The following is a 27,030-nucleotide window of genomic DNA, read 5'->3' on the forward strand; positions in this document are numbered from 1 at the left end:
TCTGCATTAAGACACTGAGACCTTGAGGAACACCACAGGAAAATCTATGCAGTGATTTGGTATCAAACCCTTATGACATTTGGAGATTTCTGTCATAATTGCTTTTTTGATGATTGGATGGTGAGCACTTCTGTTCTTAAAAGAGCTTAGAAACCCCCTTTTTGTTAATATACCTATGAAAGGCAAACATCCTCTGAATGCTCAAGGTCTTTAGTTTGTGGCAGACATTCATGAGGCTGTGATTATACCAGAGGTCACAATACTGTAGTTCATTTTATACAGTGAGGTCAAGTTTTACAAAATCATGGTCTCAATTCAAATGGCTGTTATAATGACTCTTATCAACAAACATGAATAAAATTGGGCCTCATTGAATCCACAAGAGTCACAGCTTTCCAGTCAGATCCAATTAATGCAATTTCAACACTGTTTATGGAGCCCAGTATGCAGAAATATTCACAAAAAATAGTCAAAAATTGTACTGCATGCAAAAAACTGCACGTTTTTTTTTCCCCCAAAAGACTAGCATAAAGTGGGCATATGTGTAAAAGGGAGACTTGTAGGGACCCACACAAGCTATTTCATTCAAATATCTGTGAAAGTGGTCATACCAGTTTTCCCCTCGTCGAAATTTAGCTTAACTTTGAAATGTGTTATTTAGCACTATTGATGACAAGCTAGCATGACATGGTTGGTATCAATGGAATCCTTAAGCCTGGTTTACACATACCCTTGATTTTGGGCTGTCCCAGACGAAAGATGACCAACATGAAAGAAACGTGGGGATATCTCAGCCTGAAATGCAGCATGAAATGCCGCACTGGCGCTAAACCCAAACAAACAGACAGATAGCAGCTTGCCATGAAGGCAAAACATACTAAAAGAAATATATGAGATTCCAGCAAATCCTTGCCTGTATGATGTGTCCTCCAGCTCTTACCATGATTGTGCAAAGAAGGGTGAAGCATTAAAGGAAACGGTGGTGAGGTTGCAGCTGCCAGGTGAGCAAGCTAGCAGCTAGCAAACACACACAGACTACACAGGACTCTCTCCCCCCTCACATGTACACAACCTCCTTCTGCAACTCCATTATGTCCTTTTTTGCTGCAAAAATCAAGAATATCCACCAGCACCTTGGCTCAAACCCTCACCTCAGCATCTCAGCCGACTTTCACCCATCCACACACTCATTCTCCTCCTTCCAACTCCCCACTCTCTTAGAAATTACAGAACTCATCCAGAAATCCAAGCCGTTCACTTGTCAACTTGACCCCCTCCCCACACAACTTGTTAAAGCCTGCCTCCCCTCTCTGGTCCCCCTCATTTCTGCCATCATCCACTCCTCTCTCACCACTGGAACTGTCCCTACATCCTTCAAAACTGCTGCCATTACCCCAATTTTGAAAAAACCTGGTGCTGACCCCTCCAACTTCAACAACCTCCGTCCTATCTCCAATCTACCCTTCATCTCCAAAATCCTAGAAAAAACAGTTGCTTCCCAACTCCATTCTCACCTATCCCACAATAACCTGTATGAACAGTTCCAGTCCGGTTTCCGCCCACTCCATCAAAATCACCAACGACCTCCTTATGGCAGTTGATTCTGGACTCCTCACCATCCTCATCCTCCTTGACCTGAGTGCAGCCTTTGATCTGTCACACCACCCTCCTCAACAGGCTATCCTCCATTGGCATCATCCACACTCCGCTAGACTGGTTCACATCTTACCTCTCTGGCCGCACTCAGTTCATTCAACTCAAATCCCTGGAGGTGTGCCCCAAGGCTCTGTCGTGGGGCCCCTCCTCTTCATCACCTACCTCCTTCCCCTCGGCAATATCTTCCGCAAATTTAACATTCACTTCCACTGTTACGCTGATGACACCCAGCTCTACCTCACCACTAAACCCTCGTCCACTCTCCCGCCCACCACCCTCACTGATTGCATCACTGAAATAAAAACCCGGTTCACCCTAAACTTCCTTAAATTAAACAGTAACAAAAGCACCAAATCCACTTCATCCAAAACCAACAGCTTTTCTCTCACTATTGATAATTCCTCCGTTTCACCCTCCACCCAGGTTAAGAGGCTGGGCATCATCCTTGACAGCACACTATCCTTTCACTCCCACATCAATAACATTACCCAGTCTGCCTACTTCCACCTACAAAACATCAATCGTCTCCGCACCTCACTTACCCCCCACACTGCCGCCGTCCTTGTCCACAGCCTCGTCACTTCCCGTCTCGATTACTGTAACTCTCTCCTCTTCAGCCTCCCACACAAATCCCTCCATAAACTTCAACTGGTCCAGAACTCAGCTGCCCGTATCATTACTCGAACCCCCTCCATCCACCACATCACTCCTGTCCTCCAACAGCTCCACTGGCTCCCGGTTCAGTTCCGTATTCAATTTAAAGTCCTCCTGTTAACATTCAAGGCCATCCACAACCTCGCCCCCCCCATATCTGTCCAACCTCCTCCATGTTCCCACTCCCTCCCGCTCCCTCAGATCCTCTTCCTCCACACACCTGTCGGCCCCTTCCGCCCACCTCACCACCATGGGGAGCAGAGCATTAGGCCGCTCTGTTCCCCGTCTCTGGAATTCATTACCACCCCAACTCAGAAACATCGATTCACTCCCCCATTTCAAATCACAACTCAAAACACATCTGTTTAAAACTGCCTATTCCATCTGATGCCAATTGCTCTGTCACTTTCTATTGTTTTTTTTTTGTTTTTTGTTTGTTTTTTAAATTGTTGTTTCTTTTTAATGTCTTTTTAATGTCATTTTGTGTATCTGTACGGTGTCCTTGAGTGCCAAGAAAGGCGCCTTCAAATAAAATTTATTATTATATATAAAACAAAAACGTTGTTACTCTTTTACAGACTAGCAATATGTTGACTTTCAAAAGCCACGTGTGAAATCTTTAAGGAAACTAAAAACCCAAATAAAACATCAACTTGACAAAAACAGACAATATTTCCAGAATGTGATGATTATCTCGGCCCTCAGAAGAGATCTGATGAGCCTGAATGCCTGACCAACCATTAGTTTCCTGAATCATCTCTTCTTAACATAAATCCTTTATGTGTGACTGCCAAAGCTTTTTGGTAACTATACATTTCTAACAGAAACGCTGTGTTACCAACGGGCATAACATTTGAAAGACTGGCAGGCAGGAAGGTATAAAGATCAAATTATACTTAACACATCTTTGTAGCAGCAAGGGTCTGTTCAATATAAATCTGGTCATCTGCTCATGTCCGCAAGGGTCCCAAGACTGTGCAGAGTGTACGTGCCTGAGAGTGCATACACAGACCCAATATGTTCAGAAAAGTGTGTGCATCTGCTGTCCACCCAGCTATCCACATCCACTGTGGACTGCATTGATGCTATAGGGACACCATTGAGCTGCATTATGGAGGATTCAGTGTGTTGTACCTCTTTTTTAATCTGTCTACCACAATTCTCCCAGTTTTAGGGGAGGTGCAGTAATAACTCACTGGAGAAGCCCCTTACTGTCAATTTGAGAAGAGCATTCTTTTGTTATGGTGTTGTTTTTACCTTATGTCAAATGAATATTATTGTTTCTCCAGTCACCCTTACAAGATCTTTTTTTTATGCTAAATATACAAAAACTCAGTGTGCTGTGATTCATGCATAGACCATGTAGTTCTGCTTATGAGCACAGGAGGGCCTGTGGTGCCTGGCAGAGAATGAGCAGCATAAGTAAACAAGATATTTCAGTTATTTGTATTTTAAGGAATACTTTTATGAGTTTTTCATGATGTGAATAATACTCTGTTTCAATCTGGATGACCCTCCATGTATATCTGTCTACACTCATGCTAAATACATTCATTGTATTATTAACAAACATATTGGGAAATAACAGAATAAGATGTAGGCTTAAAAAGAGGCATTGTCTAGGGTGCTGTAGGTGACACCAAAAGCTGCTTGTGCTTCAGACATGACTCTCATCTGGGAAAAGACTAATAAACATTACATCCCAGACATTCTCTCACCAGGGACGCAGCAGATGGATGAAGTCATCTGTGGCCATCATAAATTTAGTCTCATAAGGGATGATGTCAGCACAGGCAAAAGAAAAAAGACTATTCTGTCATTCAAAAAGCCACAAACAAACATTGAACTCCTGAAGTCCAGCTGACTATGCCTGCTCCAGCTGGGAGACACAGGTCTTTGGACTTGATTTGGTTTTATGGACAAAATAAGACAACTGGCTCTTCTGGCTTCGCTCCACTGTTAGCTGTGCCAAAGACCTGTCCATGCTGATGCACTGTAGCACTCCAGCTTGAAGCACTACAATTTGGGGAGGTCTTTTAAAAAAGCAATCAAAGATAGTTTTAAAACAAGCTTGTGGTAGTTTCAGGTTTCTTCCCTGTCCTAACATATATTTTCTTAATAGGTTATGTATTTGCATGCCACACACAATCTCGCTGACTAAATGTAGAAAGTTTCTTTTTAGGAGCTGAACCATGACTTTTAAACCCTGTATTGTTAAGAGAGAGATGGTCTGAAGTATGTAAGTAACAAACTAAAAGAATAAATCCATACAGTTCCCTAACAATAAGATTTTTTGTTTGTTTCTTTTGTTTTTTTTTTATTTGTATTTATTTGTATTTGTTTATTGCTATTATTATTATTATTATTATTATTATTATTATTATTATTATTATAATTCTTCATTCGTTTGACTTTTTTTTGGTATTTGACTGATATTTCCTTTTACACGGTGCAATCTTATATTGAGTAAGAATGTCCGCGTCTGTCTGTTTACAGTGTAATGTCAGAGACCCAAGAAAGAATGTGCCCAGATAAACACGTGCAGTCCCTTCGGGATGACAAGAACTAGCCAATCACAGCACAGTAGGGCGGGACTTGGGAAAAATACGCACGTGAAGTGCCATGCTATATAAGAGGGTGAGGGAAGAAGCCATCCATCGAAAACTGGCGGGGGGGTCATTGCAAATGAAATACCGTATAACAACTCCAAACCCGCCACCACAATTTGGTGATTATTTTCCACATTATGTCAAAGTGCTTTGTGATATCAGTGTGTCTTTATTTCGCTTCTAAGCTGACAGACCGTTCTTAATGACACCTCGGGCGAGGTTGAAATAAAAGCTAAAATCTGTTACAAAGGTCCCTTTATTTAGTGTAAGTGTACACTGTGTATCGTGTGTTTACAGACATAGAAACAGACACATTTTTCAAATGTAGTTTTCATAGGCCACACTGTCATTGGTACTTTGGTACCCCGTGTTCTTTCTCAATGGTACATCTGAACTCGGCAACCCCGCTCCTTGTGGAGGCGTCAAGCTGCCTCGCTGTGTCTGCAACAGACCGGAAGTGTCGATATTTTTCAGTTCAGAAATAAAAGTTGCCTACTGCATATAATGTGGATAAATATTTATACGTATAAAGAAATGCGTGTTAATGTTGACAAGACAGGAAAATCGTATAAAAAATATGGCATGAGAGTACTTATATGGGATTAGTGAAATATGCTGGTTGGTATGGTGCATATCCAATCCAAAGTTTTCTTTTTTACATAGTATATTCCCATATAGCCTACAAACGTCTGCTTTGAAGAGTTTGACTTATGTGTTTGTCAGCTGATCACAATTAAAACTAAATTAAAAATATCTAGGCTGTGTGTGTCTCCCAGCCTTGAACAGCATCAGAAAGGCTGTTTTGGTGGTGATCCTGTGTGTACGATTAGATCAGGGATTGTGCTTTTAAATTAATTACTAGACTAGTAAAACCCAACATGATTTAAAGCAAATATTTGAATTGTGGGGGTTTTTTTCATTTCAAACAAGGAATTAGCTTAGGTTTACTTGTAAATGAACAAACACTTCATGGATTTTTTGCTGTTATAAACTATAGTAAGCCGGGTTAATTATTACTAGAGTTGGGGGCATGAATTTAGACAGGCAGGCCGTGCTGTTGCATTGAGGCCCCAGGGTTTGGAGGCTCTTTCAAATGATTCAGAATGCCACCTTGAAACGACACCTGTGTTGTAAGAAGAACTCACATTAAATGAAAAATGGTGCTGTTTGCCCTCAAAAATGCAAACCAAAATTACATGCTTATTATACATGAACCCGAAAAACCATGAATAAACTAAACATATAAAAAAAAAACTATTTGATTAAATAAATAATTTCTTATTCTCTTTGATATTTTTGTCATATGCAGGTATGGAATGATGATTGTTTGGAAACGTGTTGCTTAATGTCAAGTCTGTATTTGATCATGTGACAAGATGTAACAAGATGAGGAACATGCATCTGTCCCATTTTTCTCAACATGATATCTCAAAAAGGGAATTTATTTAAATGGCACAAACATCCACTTCCACTCAACAATGAACTTATTAGATTTTGGTGGTCAAAGATCATTGTGACTTAGCATCCATTTCATTCTTGTGAACGCAGTATCTCAAGAAGGCCTTAAGGTGAATTTCCTCAAAGTTGGCCCAAATATGACTCAAATATGAACTGATCTGATATTGACAGTTTAAGGTCACTGTGATCTCAACTCAGGCCACGAATTCACACACTAATTATGACACAACGTCAGTGGTGACATTTTATATCCAAAATATCAAAGCTCAACTTCACTTTGACATCATAATGTTCTTTAAAAACACTTTTCAAGGCATTATCCAACGCCATATCTCAGGAACAGAAGGGCAGACATTTGGTCAGATACTGAATTGGTACGCTTGAATGTCCATTTTGAAACTGCACTGATTATGTTGATCTTCTGTCAGTTCTGATCCATACTTTGTAGGCATAAAACTCACAAGTTATGGCCGTGCAGGCTTATTAATAGCACGGTGTGGTCAGCGTAACATACAGAGAAAGACACTCAGCATTACAGGTTTTATTCTGAAAGTCTTAACCGGAAATTGTGTTGTATATTGTATCGATCTTTTCTTAGCTTTCCCTCCATTTACCCTCCTGCTTCTGTAGTCTTTAGTGTATGCTGCCGAGCAATTTTCTATTTACTCCACACGAACACAGCTGTAGTTTACAAAATGAGGGCATGTTTCTATTTAATGTCTGAATCGTGACGGATTCTCGGGGACGTATGGATACAATCGGTGGTGATAACTGGCGGAGACGCACGAGAAGCGCGCGAGCCTGCTCCAAGCAACAAACTGGGGCACGAGCTGACGAGTCCAATGTATTGCGGTGTCTGAGCGTTGGAAACACGGAAGAAGGCCATGACATGGAGGAGGACATCGGCCTCTTCAAGCAAGACCATTTGGAGCGAAGGGTTATGGCTCCCCGCTACAACCTGCTGCGTGAGGTGGGAAGGGGAACATACGGCGTGGTGTACGAAGCGGTGGCCCGGAGGTCCGGGGCGAAAGTTGCCGTGAAGAAGCTGCGATGCGATGCGCCGGAAAACGTGGAGCTCGCACTACAGGAGTTCTGGGCGCTGGCCAGCCTGGAGAAACGGCATGAAAATGTAGTGCAGCTGGAAGAGTGTGTGCTCCAGAGGAACGGCATGGCTCAGAAAATGAGTCATGGGAACAAACGGTCCAAACAGTACCTGCGTTTGGTGGAGACTTCACTGAAAGGTGAGGCTAGCTCTCCAACGTTAGCTCTGTGAACCGAGTTAAGTAAGTGCTGTTTTTGGTTGGAATTAACGCCGAATAAAACACAGCTCCTGATACTACAGACACCAGCTATTTTGTAGCAATTGTGGACAATCAGTTTATGTAACGTAATGCTAAAGAGCACGTTATTTTATATAGCTTCCTGGTTGAGACCTTACTAAAAGGTGAGGCTAGCTCTTCAACATTAGCTGTGTGAACTGAGTTAAGTGAGAGCTGCGTTTTGGTTTGAATTGCTGCCGAACAAAACAGTCCCTAAACTACAGAAACTAGCGGTTATATTGTAGCAATGAGTTTAATGGCCACCCTGTTTATCTAATGTAATGTCAAACCGAAACATAGTTATGTGTCGTTTCGCCCTCTTATCCGAAGCATTATTGTTGTTGTCGCCATGATGATAGGAACTCGCTGGGGGATGGGTAGATTTTGTGAGGAAGCTCCCGAGGCTCAGGCTCACTAAAATGGAGTCTGTTGTGTTGGCTGTACCCACAGAAAGAATTTAACACATTCCTCTGACAAGCTAAATCTGTCACATCCAGAAGTTTTTGTGTCTTTCGTAAAAGCCTGCCTTCATTTACAGTTTCCCTTGTGCTTATCTAGTGCTGTTTTGTAGTTTCTATGACGGATCACTTTATGGTGTTGAGAAAAACATTATGATTTATCTTAACTGTCTCTCCAAACCACCAATGAGTGTCTAGCTTAGAGCAGTTAAAAACGACTTTGTTGTACTGGCACTTTATCTCTTCGCAGGTATTTGAAACATGCATCTCAATTAATGACACGTATGGAGTTGTTTTAACATCAGAAGCAGAGAGTCCTTGAATGGTATATGCTTTTTTTTAACTCTTACAGTCAGACTGACTGGTTGTTCTTGCATGCAAATTTAAAATGCATGCCAAAGCATGTTAGAGATGTGTGAACTGGTTCCGCAAAGTCTCAGTGTGTCGATTAAAATAAAAAACACCCATACAAAACCTCTTTAAGAAACACTCTTATAAAGAAAGACAGGACACATCCCAGAAGATCAGAGTGTGTACACCTAGTTAGAGTGCACATTCACTGACAGTTGGGAAATTGTAAACATTTCAGCCTTGTATCAAATGATACCATTTATTCACATACAGTTGCATGAAATAACTACCAAAATAAATCAGTAACCCATATCCATAGTTGGTGCCCTGATGTATTATCTAAGTAAAAATGATTGATCATTATTGGTCTTAGGAAAATAGATCTTTTTCCTTACATGTGTAGCTGTAAATTGAATGTCTTAAAGTCAAACTAACACACCCAGATAATGCGATTGGGAGTCGAATTACTCGTTCATGTATGCTGTCAATCGGACCCAAACTGGCCTCGGCACTCTGCGTGCTCCACAGTTTATGCCCAGGGCTTTGACCCCGAATCAAATAGCATTAACCGCGTAACAGAAGAAGAATCCGTTAAAATCTACACCCAGAGCAGTGCATTTTTGGAGGAATGAAATGTACAAAGCTGTAAAGTTGTCCATCATGGTTCCACTTTACCTCTAGCTTACCGTAGCAAACTTTTTAGTCGATTGTTTGGTCTCTGACGTAATAGGTAAACTGGAAAAAGATCCAGTACTCACAAGCTGAAAGGGGGCATTTCGACACTTATACTAGTGGAGTTGGACATACTTCGGTCAATAAATCGATTCCCCTCCCGTACCTGTATACTGAGACAAACACAGTAGTCCAATTAACTGGCCTAGTCGAGCTATAACCGTAATTCCACTTAACTGTTCATGTAAATGTACTGACTGTTTGAATGACTGATGTCTATCCACTGCAGGTGAGAGAGTGCTTGGACCTCCAGAGGAGCCTTGTTACCTCTGGTTTGTCATGGAGTTCTGTGAAGGCGGCGACCTCAACCACTTCATCCTGTCTAGGCGGCCCAACCCACAAACCAACAACAGCTTCATGCTCCAGCTGACCAGCGCTGTTGCTTTCCTGCATGAAAACAACATTGTCCACAGAGACCTCAAACCTGACAACATCCTCATCTCTGAAAAGTCAGGGTCTCCAGTTCTCAAGGTGGCCGACTTTGGCCTGAGTAAAGTGTGCGCTGGTTTAGGACACACCAGTGAGGGCAAAGAAGGTGAAGACAAGAACAAAAATGTTAATGTAAACAAGTACTGGTTGTCATCTGCATGTGGCTCGGACTTCTATATGGCTCCGGAGGTGTGGGAGGGCCACTACACAGCCAAGGCTGACATATTTGCCCTTGGCATCATCATGTGGGCCATGTTGGAGAGAATTACCTTCATCGACGCTGAGTCTAAACGGGAGCTCCTGGGTACATATGTGAGACAAGGAGTGGACATCGTGCCAGTGGGTGAAGCACTGCTAGAGAATCCAAAGATGGTACTGAACATCCCACAGAAACGCAGGTCATGCATGTCCGATGGAGTCAGGAAGCTGCTGCAGGACATGCTCGCCGTCAACCCTCAGGACCGGCCAGATGCTTTTGAGCTACAGGCCAGAGTGGACCAGGTCATGTGTGCTTCATGACCCTCAACCAGATTGTTTTACAGGTACTTGTGCTTTTAATTTCTAATAATTACCCCATGAATTGTTTCAGTTTTTAATGCGCTGTCTGCTGTGTTGTTTATGAATCATTGCACATCTGGTTTATTGTGGAAATATTTGTATATAGAGCTGAAAGACATTTCCTTCTCACATGTAATATACCTTTGGATCACCTGTAGGGCTGTTAAGTTCCAGGTGACATGTCACATGTGAATACATCATCATGCTGCTATTCCCACATTAAGAGATTTTTTTTTTCTGGAGTTATTTCCTTAACATACTGTCTATGTGCAATGCACAGTGTTTCAAGTTTTGGCCAATAAAATGTCAGCTCTGCCTTACTTCTTTAGACAAGCATAGTGAAGTGGGTCAAACCTGCGTCTGTGTTTAACCCAAATGGGTCAGCACATAATATTTAACCTGGTTCTGTGATTCTCTTCATGACTTGAACTGGACACTGGTCATTGCCTGCCCCCAACAAGTGTCTCTGTTAAGGAAGCACATTTCATTTTATGTCACTGACATTTAAGCCAATTCATGGTTCCTGCAGGCAACAATCCGAGTGTCTTGTGTGTGTGTGTGTGACATGAATGCATCAAACTTTGTATCACTTCAGACACGATCCTCAGTCGAAGTCAGTCAGAACTTGACAATCTAATGAAACAAACTTCCATGAACCTGTTAGATTATAGCTTATTCATTTTTGTTATTCATTTTTGACACCATTAAGACTCGGTGTATTATCAACATGATTCTTACATTCAGTACAATAACCAGTACAGATATTTGTGGTGTGTTGAAAACCTGTGGAAATGCAGACAAAAATTCCAAACTATGTCAAATTAAGAAAATTTCTGTGCATGTCCTACAACATGTATATTAGCACTGATATGTTAATAGCCGGTTCCTATTAGCCTAACTTGTACTGAGAACAGTGTAGAGTTTAGGGCTGTACCCAAATATTCAGGTATTCTAATATTCGATTCTATGGGTAGATATTCGTTATGAAAATTTGGTATTCGATATTTGTTTTTTTGTTTACTTTTTTTTTTTTTTTTTTTTTTTTGGTGCTAAATATAGTCTTTTTGTTGTTGGTAAATGTAGGTTATCAATAAAAATCAAAACTTTTAAATTGCATTGCTAAAATGTGAAAATATAGTATAGCCTACCAACTGAGCTTGTGCGCACGGCACGCTTGAGCGCATCCGTCTGAGGCTGTGGATCAGTGCCAAGTTTTACCACTTTATCACTATTCCCTCTAACTTGTAGCTGTTTTTTTGTTATCTTTTGAATTTAATATGAATTATGGAACCGTTTTTGTCAGCGTTTGTTTCCCCTGTTTTGTACAATAAATTATTGTTTAAAGTTTCAACAAGTTTCTTTTGGAGTGCGTGACACAAGTGTGTTTTGAAAACGGCCGCAGACTGTCACCTGCTCAACGCATCAGTACCTTCGGATGCCATGACAGTAATAGATTATAGATTAATAGATTATAATAATAATGTTTTAACAGACGATCACTGCTGCTCGACCCACAGGTCCATTTGCAGGTCCCGCGTGTTACGGGTCGACCAGCGCATCACTACTCAGCTCAGTCTATAAAGGCTGTACACATAACAGTAGGCTATAGACATTATATTCCATTCAGGCCGGCAGAACCAGCAGCGCATCGGCTCTACAGTGCACGGCACTGCTGATTAACCATTTTATTGCAGCACAGAGTGTCTGCCAGCAACCAATTACTTGCAGAGGCTTCCTACAACTTGTTTCAACGGTTCCGATTTAATCAGAAAACAAACAGGATGACTAGCCAATGTGAAAATCAAAAGAAAGCATAGAATAATGAAGGAGACTGTTGTGCCATCACATTTTTTTGTGGTTTGAGGGCAAAGGTCCGGTCGCCACTGTGCAAAATTCCGCTATACAATTTAGGCCTGAAAAAACCCCGGAGTCTGTCTCCGTTCTAAATTCTGCCGACGGTCCGAATGTTAAAAAATGGTATTCGGGACAGCCCTAGTAGAGTTGTACCGATACCAGTATTGGAAATGCCTCCGACACTGCCTAAAATACCGCATCGGGTATTGGCGAGTACAGACTATGACCAATCCGATACCATGTAATGCCTCACGTCATTACGCATACGCTACAGGCAAACAAAACGGAAACGGAGCAGAATTTAAAAAGCATTTTACTGTAGCCTTTAAAATGTCTTTTTTACCAAATTGTGTGGCTGCACTTTAACCTGTGTCTTGATCTGTGTCAACACTGGATAATAATAATAATAATAGTAATAAAAAAAGCTTTATAACATTCATTCTACTATTATCTATTTATTTCTTAATATTTTACATTGAGTTTTAGGAGTTGAGACATACAACAATTCATATCCCATCCATTTTTATTTTACGCGCTGGTATTGGATCAGTACTCGATGTCGGCAGATACTTAAGGTTCAGGGATCGGAATCCGTATCGGGAAGGAAAAAGTGGTATCGGTACATCTCTAGTAAATGCTCCTCGTGCATATCAGAATATTTGGTGTGTTCAGGCCTGTACTTTGATGGCTGTCAGTCAGTTGCAGAAAATGACATTTGTAGCATGAAGTGCTGAGACATGAAAGATTCCCTGGATTGAATTTATGTGTGCAAGTGAATGGTAAAGGGTGAGGTTGATATTAGTGCCTTGCCTAGAACACATGTTTAGTAACTTGAATGCCCTCAGTGTATGTGCTCTCCTACTGTCTTATGTAAGCAAAGCCCCAGCCGCCCCCTGGCCTGAGGGCTGCACATCCATCAGCACACAGATGACTGTTTTTAAGAGACTGAGTGAGCATTACTGGCTCCTCCTGTTGTTTCGTACACAGGTAGTTCATGTTATTTGACATGATGATGCCTGTTCCCTAGCTGAGCTACCAGAATTACTTTGTTTTGTGACAGACAGTGTACCATACCCTTTGCTTTTGTTTGTTCTTACATCATGTGCCTTGCTCTCATAGGGGGATAGGTAGGAGTGCATTTTGTGTGAGCAGGGTGGGGGAAGATGTAAACATCCCAGCTGACCTGCTCTGCCTTCTGCCTGTCAGTCTGCTGACCGTTGCTTTAGCCAGTTGTAATGACAAACATTGCTGGCAGTACATCAATCAGTTAAAATGTATTGAAAGTAAACTATGCAGGAATTGTTGGTAACTGTTTGTGAACACAACATTCAAACTTGGTCGCTCCTCCCTACACTGCATGTATGCGCACTGCAAACTACTGTACTGTTGTAGGAATGTGTAATGGAGGAGCCAGTACTGAAGTAAGCTAACTAAGCTATACGATGATATAAAAGACAACACAACTTGGACTCTATTCCAGTTCTTATTGATATAATGAAAAAACAAGGGCTTCAGTAGATTCAGACCAACAGTCAGATGCTGTTTCCTGCATTTTCCATAGACAGAAGTTACTTAATTCTTGTTCAAACTTGAATTGCACTCAGCTGAGTGTGAAAAACACTTAACACTTTTCACAGAGCTCCTGAGACCTGCCTTGGCCAGTAATCTTTTAAAATCAGTACCCCCCACAACTGCATAAGATGATATCAGTGCTGAATATTTCCATAGTCAACCTGTCCAGGTCTTTTGATCTTGGGTCAGATGGAGTCCACTTTGTGGTCTTATCAAACTCTTGTTTCAGTGTGGGCTGTGTTGTTGGACGATGGAGCGGTCTTCTTTAGGCTGTTATGTTCTATCATGTTCACAGTGTTTCCCCTGCCATTATACTAGCGCAATTGTCACTTTTGTGCCGGTTTATAGTTTCTTGACCTCGGCTTTATTTTTCCACTATGGCTAAAAGATGCACTCAGAATTAAATGACATTATGAGGTTAGTATCTCTAAAAGTTGACTTGCGTGCATGCGTGTGTGCGTGCGTGTATATCTGGCTATCTGTGTGTATCTATCTATCTATCTGTCTATCTATCTATCTATCTATATCTGTCGGCCAAATTGTTATGCTATCGAAAATTGATAAGTCAGCACTGACCACTAAAATGTTTTGTCTCCATGGGCTGCAGGATAAAGCTCTAAAGCCCTGCCTGAACCTCTAGAAGTCCGTTATGTAACAGAGTGCGTGAGAAATAAATCTATGACAGCATCGTTGGACACAATCTGTGTCTGACAAGCCAAGCGGCTGCACATCTCCGAACACACCAGCCCACTCGCATGCTGCTGCAGGTCAGATTTCACAAAGGACTGTTTGTGCTGCAGGATTCACCAGAGGCTCTGGCTCCTCACTGCTGCACAATGGCTGATCATAATCCTTAACACAGTGGTTTACAGACTGACATGCTGTCAGACATATTAACTATGTTGATGTGGCGTGGTGTGCAGGACCTCTCAGGCTGTTGAAGTGTTTGTGGCCCAGGAGTCAGCTGTCCTGTCAGAGTGATTGACAGCAGGCCTGTGACCTTAGTAGAAACCTCCTGAAGGTCTGTCCCCAGGGTCCAAAGCTAACTCTTCCAGTGGCAGGTAGACAGGTGTGCATGGCACTCAGTGCAGTGGGCACTGCTGTTAAAGAGTCAGAGACAAAATGCTGCACCAGCATGGAATTGCTGCAGTGACTCAGCAGATCTTTGTGTTTATAGGCTGCTGCAGCCCTCACACCCTCACTGCTGCACAGTAAGACTCTGTTTGAAACCAGGTTGGTAGAATGTTAGAAAGGTCTCTGCAGCTGTCTCTACAACACACACTCTGGGTGAAATCCTCCCGGGGGCTTCATTGTCTAAGCAAGGAAAACACAGTTTGTTTATTACACAGCTGCTGCAGATTTTCTGCAAGCAAAACAATATCTGTTAGGGGCTATCAAGTGACTAAGCATAAGGTCAGGTTTTTTATCCACTACCAGTGCTAAAATGATACAGATTCCTGCATTGGGTCCATTTTTGAAAGCCCGCACCTGCCCATACTGTGAAGCTCAGTACCAGAACCAACTCATTACCCGTCATTATGTTGATGTCAAAGCCACAGGCAGCAAGAACGCCTTGGGGGAACTTTTTCAAATGTGGCACAAAGGTTGACTTGGATTAAAAAATGAACTGATTAGATTTTGGTGGTCAAGGTCACCTTGACCTTGCAGCCGCCTCATTCTTGTGAACGCGATATTTCAAGAACAGCTAGAGGGAATCTCTTCAAATTTGGCACAAATGTCCACTTGGATTCAATAATGAACTGATTAATTATTTGGTGGTCAAAGGTCACTGTGGCCTTGGATCTATCTCATTCTTGTGAACTCAATATCTCAAGAAGGCCTTGAGGGAGTTTCCTCAAATTTGGCACAAACATCTACTCGGACTCAAGAATGAACTGATTAGAATTTGGTGGGCAGAAGTCAAGGCCACTGTGACCTCACAAAACATTTTTTCTGTGTGAAGCATCCAATTTTTTTTTTTTTTTTTTTTTTTTTTTTTTTTTTAAAAACATGGTTGTAAACTGTCAGTGCAGTTTGACTGGTTCCTGGAGCCATACAATCACAGGATGATAATTCCAGTTTGATACTTTAAATGACTGTTATATTTCTTCTGTTCTCTGCAGACTGGTGTTTGTACTGGGAGCTGCTACCTGAGTGAGGATCTCACTGTTTGATCAGAAGACTGTGAAAATAAAGGAGAAGCAAAGGAAACACGTTCCTCCTGAAGTCTGGATGCTGAAACGGGATTTTTTTCTATGGACTTGTTTACAGTGACGTCATCTGCCAATTCTGATAGAGAATGTTTGTCTTGCCATGAATATTATAGTAAACCAAGAAATATTACACCTACTGCTCAGTGGGAAGCTTGATTAAACTGACATAGCCATGCCTCCTTTAAAGAATAGAGGTCTGGGGAAATTGCCATCAGAAAACATGATAGTGACATTGCTGAACCATCGATTGACTCTAAATTTAAGCTAAGGTGCAGCGTTAGTTTCTGTATGTGTTCACAGCGGTCTCCATGTGTCAGGCATTTTGAAAATATTTAATGAAAACACTGTGGCGTCATATACTGGAAACCTCTCTCTTTATGTGGTGGAGTTTGTTATTTTGTCTAAAACTTCAGTGAAGTCTGGTTGTATGTCAGATGTTTTACTTTGCTGACAGTTAGGATTGTATTCCCCATGCATACTTGTCTTGTGGTGGTGTGTTTCCTGTTGATTACAACTAGTAAACAACATCACCATGTGTCACCCCAGTGAGATTTGATAACTGTATGTGCTGACAGAAAACAGCGTCACATCCCTTTTTTCTGTTGTTGGGTTTTTATTTCTCCAGATCTGTAGGTTTACATGAAATAGTACAACACTACACAGGAGTCATTTGTTTGTAGGAGTAGGTGACATCTGTAAAATATTCTTTCATGGTATATGTAATTTCATATTGCAGTATCAGTATAAATTGTCATTTTTTTCTTAGATTGAATTGACACTCTTTTGGCTAATCCAGTGAATTAAGTACTTAAAGATGTCCTGTGAATTCAGTACTGTGATAAAGTAGCCATCCACATTGACTCACAGCATTGCTCACAATGACCTGATGCATCCAAAGCTTTTTAAGTGATAGTTAGCTAAATAAGAACTATAATATAGAATTTGTAACAAATTTTTACAGCCTCCCAGTAAAAATTGTCATTTCATCTAACCCTAGGTGTTGCAAACCGTCTCTCCATTTAGTCCTCAGTTAGGCATCTTCAGTGAAACAGTCTGCAGGCTGTGTTTCACTGAAGACGCAGTGTCTAAGTATTTTCAGTTAGTTGTTTCTCATGAACACATCGCAAATTTTTGTCCCCATGAATGCAGAAGCCCTTAAAGTAAATCCCAGGTCAAATTTAAGCAGCATTGTAGTCAAAGAGTTGATTTGTTTTCTGCCCCCTTTGGACATAATAAAGTCAGTGTTTAACTTTTAAAGTTTGCTAAAAAAAAACGTGAAAACATCTGTTATTAATAGGTTTGGGAAAGCTAAACTGTGTTGAAAAGAAAAGCAGAAACGCGTCCCAAGGTATATCAGGAGACGTTTTACATTGTCATTTTCATTTTCATTATTTTAACCCACTTAATTGCCTTTGACCAGAAACCCAGTGCTGAGATCCGGTTATTTGACCGCCAGTCACTGAAATGTGACCTCATGGACATGTTGCTCCTCTGATTTCCACTGTAGTCTCATTGTTAATACCTACGGTGCCTTGAATTTGCTAGTCAGGTAAAATTTGGCTCCAGATCAGTTGCTATATTTCTGTTTGATGTGGCACTTCAAACATGGTACATGGTCTTGATAATTTAGTCTCTTCAGTATTTTGGGTATAATTATGGATGAGGTATAAAAAATGGATTTCCCATATAATCATTTGAAATAAGATTTTATTTGTATTATGTTTTTATCCCCAGTTTATCTATGGTCCATTTACTTGTTGAGTAGCGTCATGTTTTTAAAGGGAACTGAAGATTGAATGTTTGAACAGGTGCCATTTGTGTTAAGGGAGAAAAGCTGCAGGGTTATTTTATATAGTTTATTCTAAACTAAGATGAACAGGATCTGGTTCCTGTTAGGAGATACTCAGACTTGATGGAAGTGTTGCTAAAGCAGGCCATTGTGATTTGTAATTGTGCCTGCATGTGATTGAAAGTGGAGTGTGAAAAATATCGACTTTAGAATGGTTTTGGATCATTTGTACAGAGAGCCACGTTGATGTTTTTGCCCTGAAACCAAAGGTCTGAAGTCTGTAATATGTCGAACTAAACTGGGACACTGAATGACTTAAAAAAAAATCCTGTTTCTTTCTAACTGTACTACCTCATGTTTCTGCACCTTTTCACATTTTGTTCTCTGAGCCATAGTTTGATTTTTCCAACAAAGACATTCCTCAGTTTGAGACAACCTGGCAGATTTTAAGGCAACAGCTTTTTATTTAATGTCATCACAGTGTTTGTTGGGTGTGTGCAGTTTTCCTTTGATTGTGAGTGCGTCATATTGGTTTGTCAGTTGCGTGACTGTTTCTTTCTGTTTGTGCTGATGCATTGTGAGAAATGGGTTTACATTGATACAGATGTTTACACACCATTAGCCCAGCATAGGCCATGATGTACTTTGGTTAATTTCTTCTGTGAAACCCATGTCTCAGTTCCCTTCTTGTATTTCAGTAATGTATGAGTGTTTGATTGTGCAGGGTAGAAATGAGAATCTTGAACTGGAGATGAGCCAATGGTAGCGCTAAGCTAAAGATCCCAGCTCACACACAGTTTGGATTTCTGAGGAACAGCTTTTATTTAACAGTAGAGGAATGTACTTTAAATATCAAGAGATTAAAGCAACCCCTCAAAATGTTCCTGTCAGTGTGTGTGGAGGTCTTCCTTTGGTGTTGTTGAAAATGTACCTGTAAATGTGTGCAGGAACACCGCATTTGACTAATAGGTCAATCATTTTACATGCAGCTGTCTTCTATGCAACTCAGCCTCCCTGGATACACTGTGGAACAGTCCAGGCCTGGCTGATTTTGTTGTTAGTCCTCTGCTTCTCATCCTGACAGGAACTGTACTATACAACTGGACCCTGTTGTGCTCAGATGACTTGACCCTTTATCTCCACAGAACACAGTCCTTGGTTAAACATGACACTAAAGACATTTGCTTGAATGAAACCTGTTCATTTTTTTATTGCTGACTTTGTACATATCAGGGCTCTGTTTCAATAAAGGTTGGAAATACCTCAGATCTGTGTGAATTCTCTACATTTGCATGACAATGACTGGAATGTGTGGGAGACGTGGGAAGGCATTCAGTAAAGGCTGAGGATATTGTGAGCATCCATGACAGTTAGCAGGGTGTGCCTATCTCACCCTTCCATGTACCCACATGATCGGGCAAATAGGATTAACTGACAACAGGTGTCTTCACACTCAGCATGACAAGTGATGTAATATTATTACTTTCATTAATGTTGTTGTAAGCTACTGTCATTACCTGCATCTCTCTCTCTCTCTCTCTCTCTGTGTCTCATTGTGTCATATGGATTACTGTTAATTTATTATGCTGATCTGTTCTGTACGACATCTATTGCACGTCTGTCCGTCCTGGAAGAGGGATCCCTCCTCAGTTGCTCTTCCTGAGGTTTCTACCGTTTTTTTTCCCCCGTTAAAGGGTTTTTTTGGGGAGTTTTTCCTTATCCGCTGTGAGGGTCATAAGGACAGAGGGATGTCGTATGCTGTAAAGCCCTGTGAGGCAAATTGTGATTTGTGATATTGGGCTTTATAAATAAAATTGATTGATTGATTGATTGATTGATGCTTGTTGAATAGAACTTAATTTAATGCTGCCTTAGTACTTGAAGAGGCAAGTAGATCATAAATGTCAATGTAGTACAATATTTTCTCAAAATCAATATTGTGCAATACTACTTCTCATTGTCATATATAGGCCTACAATATAACAACATGCATTTTTCCACTATTTTAGTTGATTTCAGTAACACTTGTACATATCTTACTCCTATGATACTGGTTTTTGCTTTTTGCTCCTTAAAAACTAAATATCTTGTATATTTTTAATATTTTGCCTAATATTTAATACTCTATGTTGTTTTTAAAACTGGGCCCAGTGTGTGACCCTGACCCGGGGAACCCACTGGTTGTTCTGGTTCTTACTTTTGTAGGGGTTAGGGAAAAAATCAATACAGTGTAGGATCATGATATTTTTGTGTGGCAATATTGTATTGTCACACAGTGCTAAGTATTGATTTTTTTATAATATAAAATTTTAATATGACAAATACAAATTAAACTTTACATAGCCTACTTGAATAATATAATCAGTTGCTTTTTTAGTCCACTAGATACATTTTGCTGCAAAAAGAAAAAAAAAAATCATGACTGAGGTGAGATGAACACACTTGAAAACTTTATCATATTAGATAATGCACATGTTAAAGTTTTCCTTTGGGGACATAATTTGCAGTTTAAAAACAGGTAATAAATCACAATATATGGCAATACATTTTATCACAATACTCAGCATATCACAACATGTTGAAAATCACACTAATTATTTTGAGTAAATTATCGTGATAATATTGTGTCGTGGAGCCTTTGGTGATTCCCAACCCCTACTGATCTGTGAATGTTAATTGTTGTTACTGTATTTTGTGTTACTGAAGCATTCTCAAGCACAAGAATATTTTTCAGGGTAAATTAAGTTTTATTTTTAAAACCCAATGTCACAAATCACAATTTGCCTCCCTCTGTCCTTGGACCCTCACAGTGGATAAGGCAAAACTACCCCCAGAAAACCTTTAATGGTAAAAGACAAACAAACAAAAAAATTGGTAGAAACTTCAAAAGAGCAACAGAGGAGGATCCCTCTAGTACCCTATCTTAGTACTTTCTGATTTCCCTACCCTGTCAGCCCAGTTGCCAGAGGAAAATACTGACATTGTACATTTCTGCAAACCAAGACTACGTGCATATGTATCATTCTAAAAGGACATAATGTCATACAGTGAGTATTAGTGTGTGTTTATTTGTTCTATGTATATTATCTGGCACACACTTTTGTATTCATTTCTGTTTGAGTATGAAAGGCACGCATTCATTATTACTTGAAAACAAAACAAAATTAAAATGAACTTCCTGAACAAGAACACACTAATTTTTGATGACAAATAGTCACAAACCAAGAAGTTCAGAGATGGCTGAAAGGAATGATTTAGTGAGGTGAAATAAATAATCTACAGTTCCCTATGAAACAAAGCTGTGGTTCAAAAAAATGGTTCCAGACACAACAAGGCTCACTGTTATCATCTTTCAATGGAAAACTGAATTGTATTGATAGAAATATAATTCTTGGAGAATGAAAATGAATCATAATGTCTAACCTTAAAGATATAAACTGCACTATGATGAATTCATTAACGATTTATTACTTATTTATAAGACTATGAACAGATGTTTTTGTGACTGAGGGCAAGTGCTAGGTTGTAAACCTAATTAACCCAGTCGTCACCACAAACTATCCAATCACTATGGCCTTAACCACTCACCTATGTCAACGGATGGAGGCGACTTTTAAAGGAAGTTATTTCAGTAGAGGTACACTGACTAAAATAATGTAATCAAACTGCTATGATGTGTATGTATGTACCACATACATATAGTGTATACAGTATAGTAGTATGCTAAACACACAGTTATCTGATTGCTTGGTAGAACCTCCTTACACACTTACATATTACAGTAAGCTAAAACATGCTAATAATTAGCTCATGAGTTAGTGCATACAACTTTAGAGAAACCAAAAATATAAATGGTGAATAAAATCCTAATATCAGCACACTATTGCAATAACAGCCAATTTAGTACTGACTGTATTTTAGTCAAGCCCACATTCTTCATGGGTCCACTATAACTGATGAGCTTTTATTGTTACAATAACACATTTACAGTATCATGTAAGCCACGTGAGTTCACTCCCAGAAAATAAGTAGAAAACTCTTTTCTGACTTTGAATAATTGATGTCAAGGCCCCTTTGTTGTCAATAACACAACTTTAAATGACATCACATCCTGAGCTCTTACTAATAGTCTGACAATATTAGATAGCCTATATCTGGATCACAATATGTCACATACTGCACTGGGCGCCCTGATTATTGAGCTCCTACACAGCATAGCCTTAAACACAAGTGAGGAATAGTGAATATTAAGACTACCATCTTTGGGCAAGAATATTTTCCAGCTGTGGTGCCTTGGGACTGTTTTGTATCTGAGTCTCTCATCTCCCTGTGGAGGTGGACACACACATGATGCACCCTGATCAGCTCACGTGGATCACAGGGTGTCATAATAGATGTATTATCTACAGTATGTAGCTTTGTGTAATAGAGATGTCTTGTTCTTCAAGAGTCAGCTTTGGTCAGAGGCCATTTCATTCATCCCGGTGTTTTCTTCCAAATTAGATGATGTGAGAAAAATGTTCTTGTTCTGTTCAGTAATTACTGATACATCCCTGTGAACAATCATCTTTATTTAGCTACTTTAAATAACAAACATGTGACAAATGAAAGCAATGGTTGGGCAGATTAGTAGATTGAATCTGTAGGCCCACTGCAAAGTCTATGTGTTAAAATGTGGATAATGGTAAATATGGATAGTGTGCTTCGATGCCTACAATGATGTCACATTTTAGCAACGCAAAAATTGAGTTTTTTTTAAATCGTGATAAAAATGCCCCGAGAGCTCTGGTGGAGCTGGACTCATCCTGAGGACGGCTGCTGTGTTCCAAATGTTTTTGTTAAATCACCCTGGAATCTGTGTGTGTAAAAGCAAAACTGTCTGATATGCAGAAAGCTATCAAGGTCACTCACTGTTGGATCCTCACTCATCCTGTTGTGATAAATTAAAATAGGTCTAATTAATACTGGTGTTGCGCCACGTGCGTAAAATGCGCACAGCGCCTCTTTATTAAATATGACTGCAAATACTGAATAACTCAAACAGAAAAGACAAAAATAGAAACAGTCGCAGTGAACCAACACATAACACTCAGTGATGTCACGTTATTGGTAAAACTTGTCACTTCAACCCCTCACAGAATCTACAGTACCTTATCATGTTCACATTGAAATGTGACGGGCATTTTAGTGTCATAGAGCAAAGTGAAAGAGACAAAACTCAACATACATGCTGGCAACTCTGAGACAGGCTGAATACAAATAAGGAATACTATGGACAGTTTATAATACAGTACCTGAGGCTGCAGTTAGTTGCTGTGTCAAATAGTTGCAGACCCCCATAAGCAGGCCTCAGCTGTTGATAAGACTGAATGTGTAGCAGACAGTATGAGTGAGGACGCAGTCAGGTGTGGAGGCTGCATACATAGTTAGATATGGACTTGATCTCAGGCCTTTTGAACATAATTGGATGAGACTTTAGATCACAGAGGTGAGATGTGACTGTGACAACACATGTGCACAAAATGGAGGTGAAGGATTCCACGGTTGCTATGGTTTGTCCCCCGGTGCATCATTTATACATGAGATCATCATTTTAACACAAACAAAGCCAACAGCGGTCAGAAAAGTTTTCTCTCAGCTCTCACTCGACGATTTCATCCAGCTTAACGCTTCGGCTGAGGACTTGTTGCATCCTGACAAGGACTTAAGTCTCACAGACACTCACGGACAGCGACTCAACTAACTTCCATCATGGAGACTGTAAGTGACTGTTTTTCTGTGTTTTACCGTTGAGGCTTTGAAATCCCTCAGAGTTTACACATACATTGTTAACAGGCTTTTGAAATTGCAACTAACAAAATTTTGTATTTTAATATCAAAGAGGTGAATTCAGAACAAAAAAAATCAGATACATGGTTTTCAAAGTACTATTTAAGTAACACTTTATGTGGATAGTCCACCTACAGATAGTTTACAGAGGATCTGTAACATTTCAACAGCTTATTAGTTGAGATTCAAGTAGTGACTGTTAAAATTAAAATACTTATTTCTCTTATTTGCTTTCATACACTCCTCCCCTCCCTGTAGATCACATGGTAAGCAAAATATATGAGAGTGGGAATATTTATATTAAAATACTATTTATTAACCTCAGGGAAGACTGTACCAGATCAGTTCATCTGTTCATTTAAAAATAAACAAAAAGATTCAAAATGGCCGCCTCACTGAAAAATAATCATTGAATCAACTTCTGTGTCTCATAAAATAATTTATATCTCAAATGTATATCAGCCAGCTTCCAGCTGGGGTACAAAGTAATATTGTGAATTTAAGTGTAGCCATGAGTGCATCTCTGAAGTACATGAATTTACTGTGTGATTCCCAGCAGATATGTGAATGTATAGTTTGTGGTAATTTAAGGAAGAAAAACTCAATTTGTTGGAAGGACTAATTGGCCCACATGCTCATATAGAGTAATGTCATCTTCTCCAGGAAAGCTGAATTTGTTGCCGAAAAATGGGACATGAAAGTCATTCAGTGCTGTTTGTTGCATTTACTGTAGGTTACTTGTGAAGCCTCATACTAACATGACTGTGTATTCTGCACACAGGTCAGAGAGAGCCAGGAGGCCTGCAGCCCGCAGACAGTGCCCATACTGCAGGGACGACCAGGTCAGACATTTCACTTTTATATTTTGGATAGAAAAAATGTTTATGTCACAAAGTGTTTTACATGTAATTAGACAGCTTATAGAGAATATACAAAAACACATGTCGGACCACTCTAAAAAATGATTCATGTGGTTAGTGGATAATGCTTAAAATAAATACATTTTTCAGCATAACAAAATCACGTTTGTTCCATTAACATGTTTTAGTCAGTTGACAACTTATTTTAAGAAGTTGGCAAAAATCAAAAACATTTTTGACATTTCTGTGTAGGATGGAATAAACAAGTCAGAATATCTTAAATTAAAAAAGAACTGACCACCAAATATCACCACAACATTTGGATAAATTATGTTGGTTCAACTTAATTAAACTTTTTGAGGTCAAAGCAAATCATATTGCTTGTACTTATATAATGAATGCTCATAGGATCTACCCAAAGCCAGAATTGGAACTAGCCTACTTAAAAATAGGCATACAAATTGTTTTTTGTTGAACCATTCTTTTTTTAGAGTGTGCTTATATAACAAATATATAATAAACCTTCCAGTGTAATTTTTGATAAAGACAATTCAGTCATCTATTCCTGTATGACCAACAGCACAGACCTCAGACCTGCTCTGAAATATCATGTTGACAGAGAGGAGGGCTGATGTAAGCCAGCAGTGAAGAGGTGATGTACAGTACAGGCCAAAAGTTTGGACACACCTTCTCATTCAATGCGTTTTCTTTATTTTCATGACTATTTACATTGTAGATTCTCACTGAAGGCATCAAAACTATGAATGAACACATGTGGAGTTATGTACTTAACAAAAAAAGGTGAAATAACTGAAAACATGTTTTATATTCTAGTTTCTTCAAAATAGCCACCCTTTGCTCTGATTACTGCTTTGCACACTCTTGGCATTCTCTCCATGAGCTTCAAGAGGTAGTCACCTGAAATGGTTTTCCAACAGTCTTGAAGGAGTTCCCAGAGGTGTTTAGCACTTGTTGGCCCCTTTGCCTTCACTCTGCGGTCCAGCTCACCCCAAACCATCTCCATTGGGTTCAGGTCCGGTGACTGTGGAGGCCAGGTCATCTGCCGCAGCACTCCATCACTCTCCTTCTTGGTCAAATAGCCCTTACACAGCCTGGAGGTGTGTTTGGGGTCATTGTCCTGTTGAAAAATAAATGATCGTCCAACTAAACGCAAACTGGATGGGATGGCATGTCGCTGCAGGATGCTGTGGTAGCCATGCTGGTTCAGTGTGCCTTCAATTTTGAATAAATCCCCAACAGTGTCACCAGCAAAACACCCCCACACCATCACACCTCCTCCTCCATGCTTCACAGTGGGAACCAGGCATGTGGAATCCATCCGTTCACCTTTTCTGCGTCTCACAAAGACACGGCGGTTGGAACCAAAGATCTCAAATTTGGACTCATCAGACCAAAGCACAGATTTCCACTGGTCTAATGTCCATTCCTTGTGTTTCTTGGCCCAAACAAATCTCTTCTGCTTGTTGCCTCTCCTTAGCAGTGGTTTCCTAGCAGCTATTTGACCATGAAGGCCTTCTTTGCGCAGTCTCCTCTTAACAGTTGTTCTAGAGATGGGTCTGCTGCTAGAACTCTGTGTGGCATTCATCTGGTCTCTGATCTGAGCTGCTGTTAACTTGCCATTTCTGAGGCTGGTGACTCGGATGAACTTATCCTCAGAAGCAGAGGTGACTCTTGGTCTTCCTTTCCTGGCTCGGTCCTCATGTGTGCCAGTTTCGTTGTAGCGCTTGATGGTTTTTGCGACTCCACTTGGGGACACATTTAAAGTTTTTGCAATTTTCCGGACTGACTGACCTTCATTTCTTAAAGTAATGATGGCCACTGGTTTTTCTTTAGTTAGCTGATTGGTTCTTGCCATAATATGAATTTTAACAGTTGTCCAATAGGGCTGTCGGCTGTGTATTAACCTGACTTCTGCACAACACAACTGATGGTCCCAACCCCATTGATAAAGCAAGAAATTCCACTAATTAACCCTGATAAGGCACACCTGTGAAGTGGAAACCATTTCAGGTGACTACCTCTTGAAGCTCATGGAGAGAATGCCAAGAGTGTGCAAAGCAGTAATCAGAGCAAAGGGTGGCTATTTTGAAGAAACTAGAATATAAAACATGTTTTCAGTTATTTCACCTTTTTTTGTTAAGTACATAACTCCACATGTGTTCATTCATAGTTTTGATGCCTTCAGTGAGAATCTACAATGTAAATAGTCATGAAAATAAAGAAAACGCATTGAATCAGAAGGTGTGTCCAAACTTTTGGCCTGTACTGTAAATCTACACTGACAGATGATCATGTTTCTCTGTGTAAAACCAGTCAGGTGAGTTCACTACATATCACACCTGACTTATTGACAAGCACAACATGGTCCAATAAACCTGTCCTAACATGAAAATTAAGTCATCATTTATAAACAGAATAATGAAATGGAATGGTTTATTATGAGTTTAACCCTGCAGGAATGAAACTGATTTCCTTCTTCTTCTTGACTGGCAGTTATGTGCAAATACTGCCCATGAAATATAACTCCAGTTGACCTGATGGGGTCACATATTTAATTTATTTATTTTCTGAAAGCATCTGACATGAGAAATAGGCCATGCAGTAAGAGAATCTTGATTCATATTTGCTTTGGCTCTTTTGACAGTTTGACAGAAGTTCATGAGCGGTG

General features: G+C 40.1%; 1 protein-coding gene across 1 annotated transcript; it reads left to right on the plus strand.

The window, feature by feature from the left end:
* The first annotated feature begins 6,967 nt into the window (after positions 1-6,967).
* Positions 6,968-19,484, plus strand: LOC125885760 (serine/threonine-protein kinase 35-like). The gene is made up of 3 exons (XM_049571527.1): positions 6,968-7,618; positions 9,467-10,208; positions 15,774-19,484. The coding sequence occupies exons 1-2, from the start codon at positions 7,126-7,128 to the stop codon at positions 10,183-10,185; spliced, it is 1,212 nt and encodes a 403-aa protein (XP_049427484.1). The 5' UTR covers positions 6,968-7,125; the 3' UTR covers positions 10,186-10,208; positions 15,774-19,484.
* Positions 19,485-27,030: the final 7,546 nt, after the last annotated feature.

Source organism: Epinephelus fuscoguttatus, linkage group LG1 (genome assembly GCF_011397635.1).
Source record: "Epinephelus fuscoguttatus linkage group LG1, E.fuscoguttatus.final_Chr_v1".
In the NCBI taxonomy this organism is placed as follows: Eukaryota; Metazoa; Chordata; class Actinopteri; order Perciformes; family Serranidae; genus Epinephelus; species Epinephelus fuscoguttatus.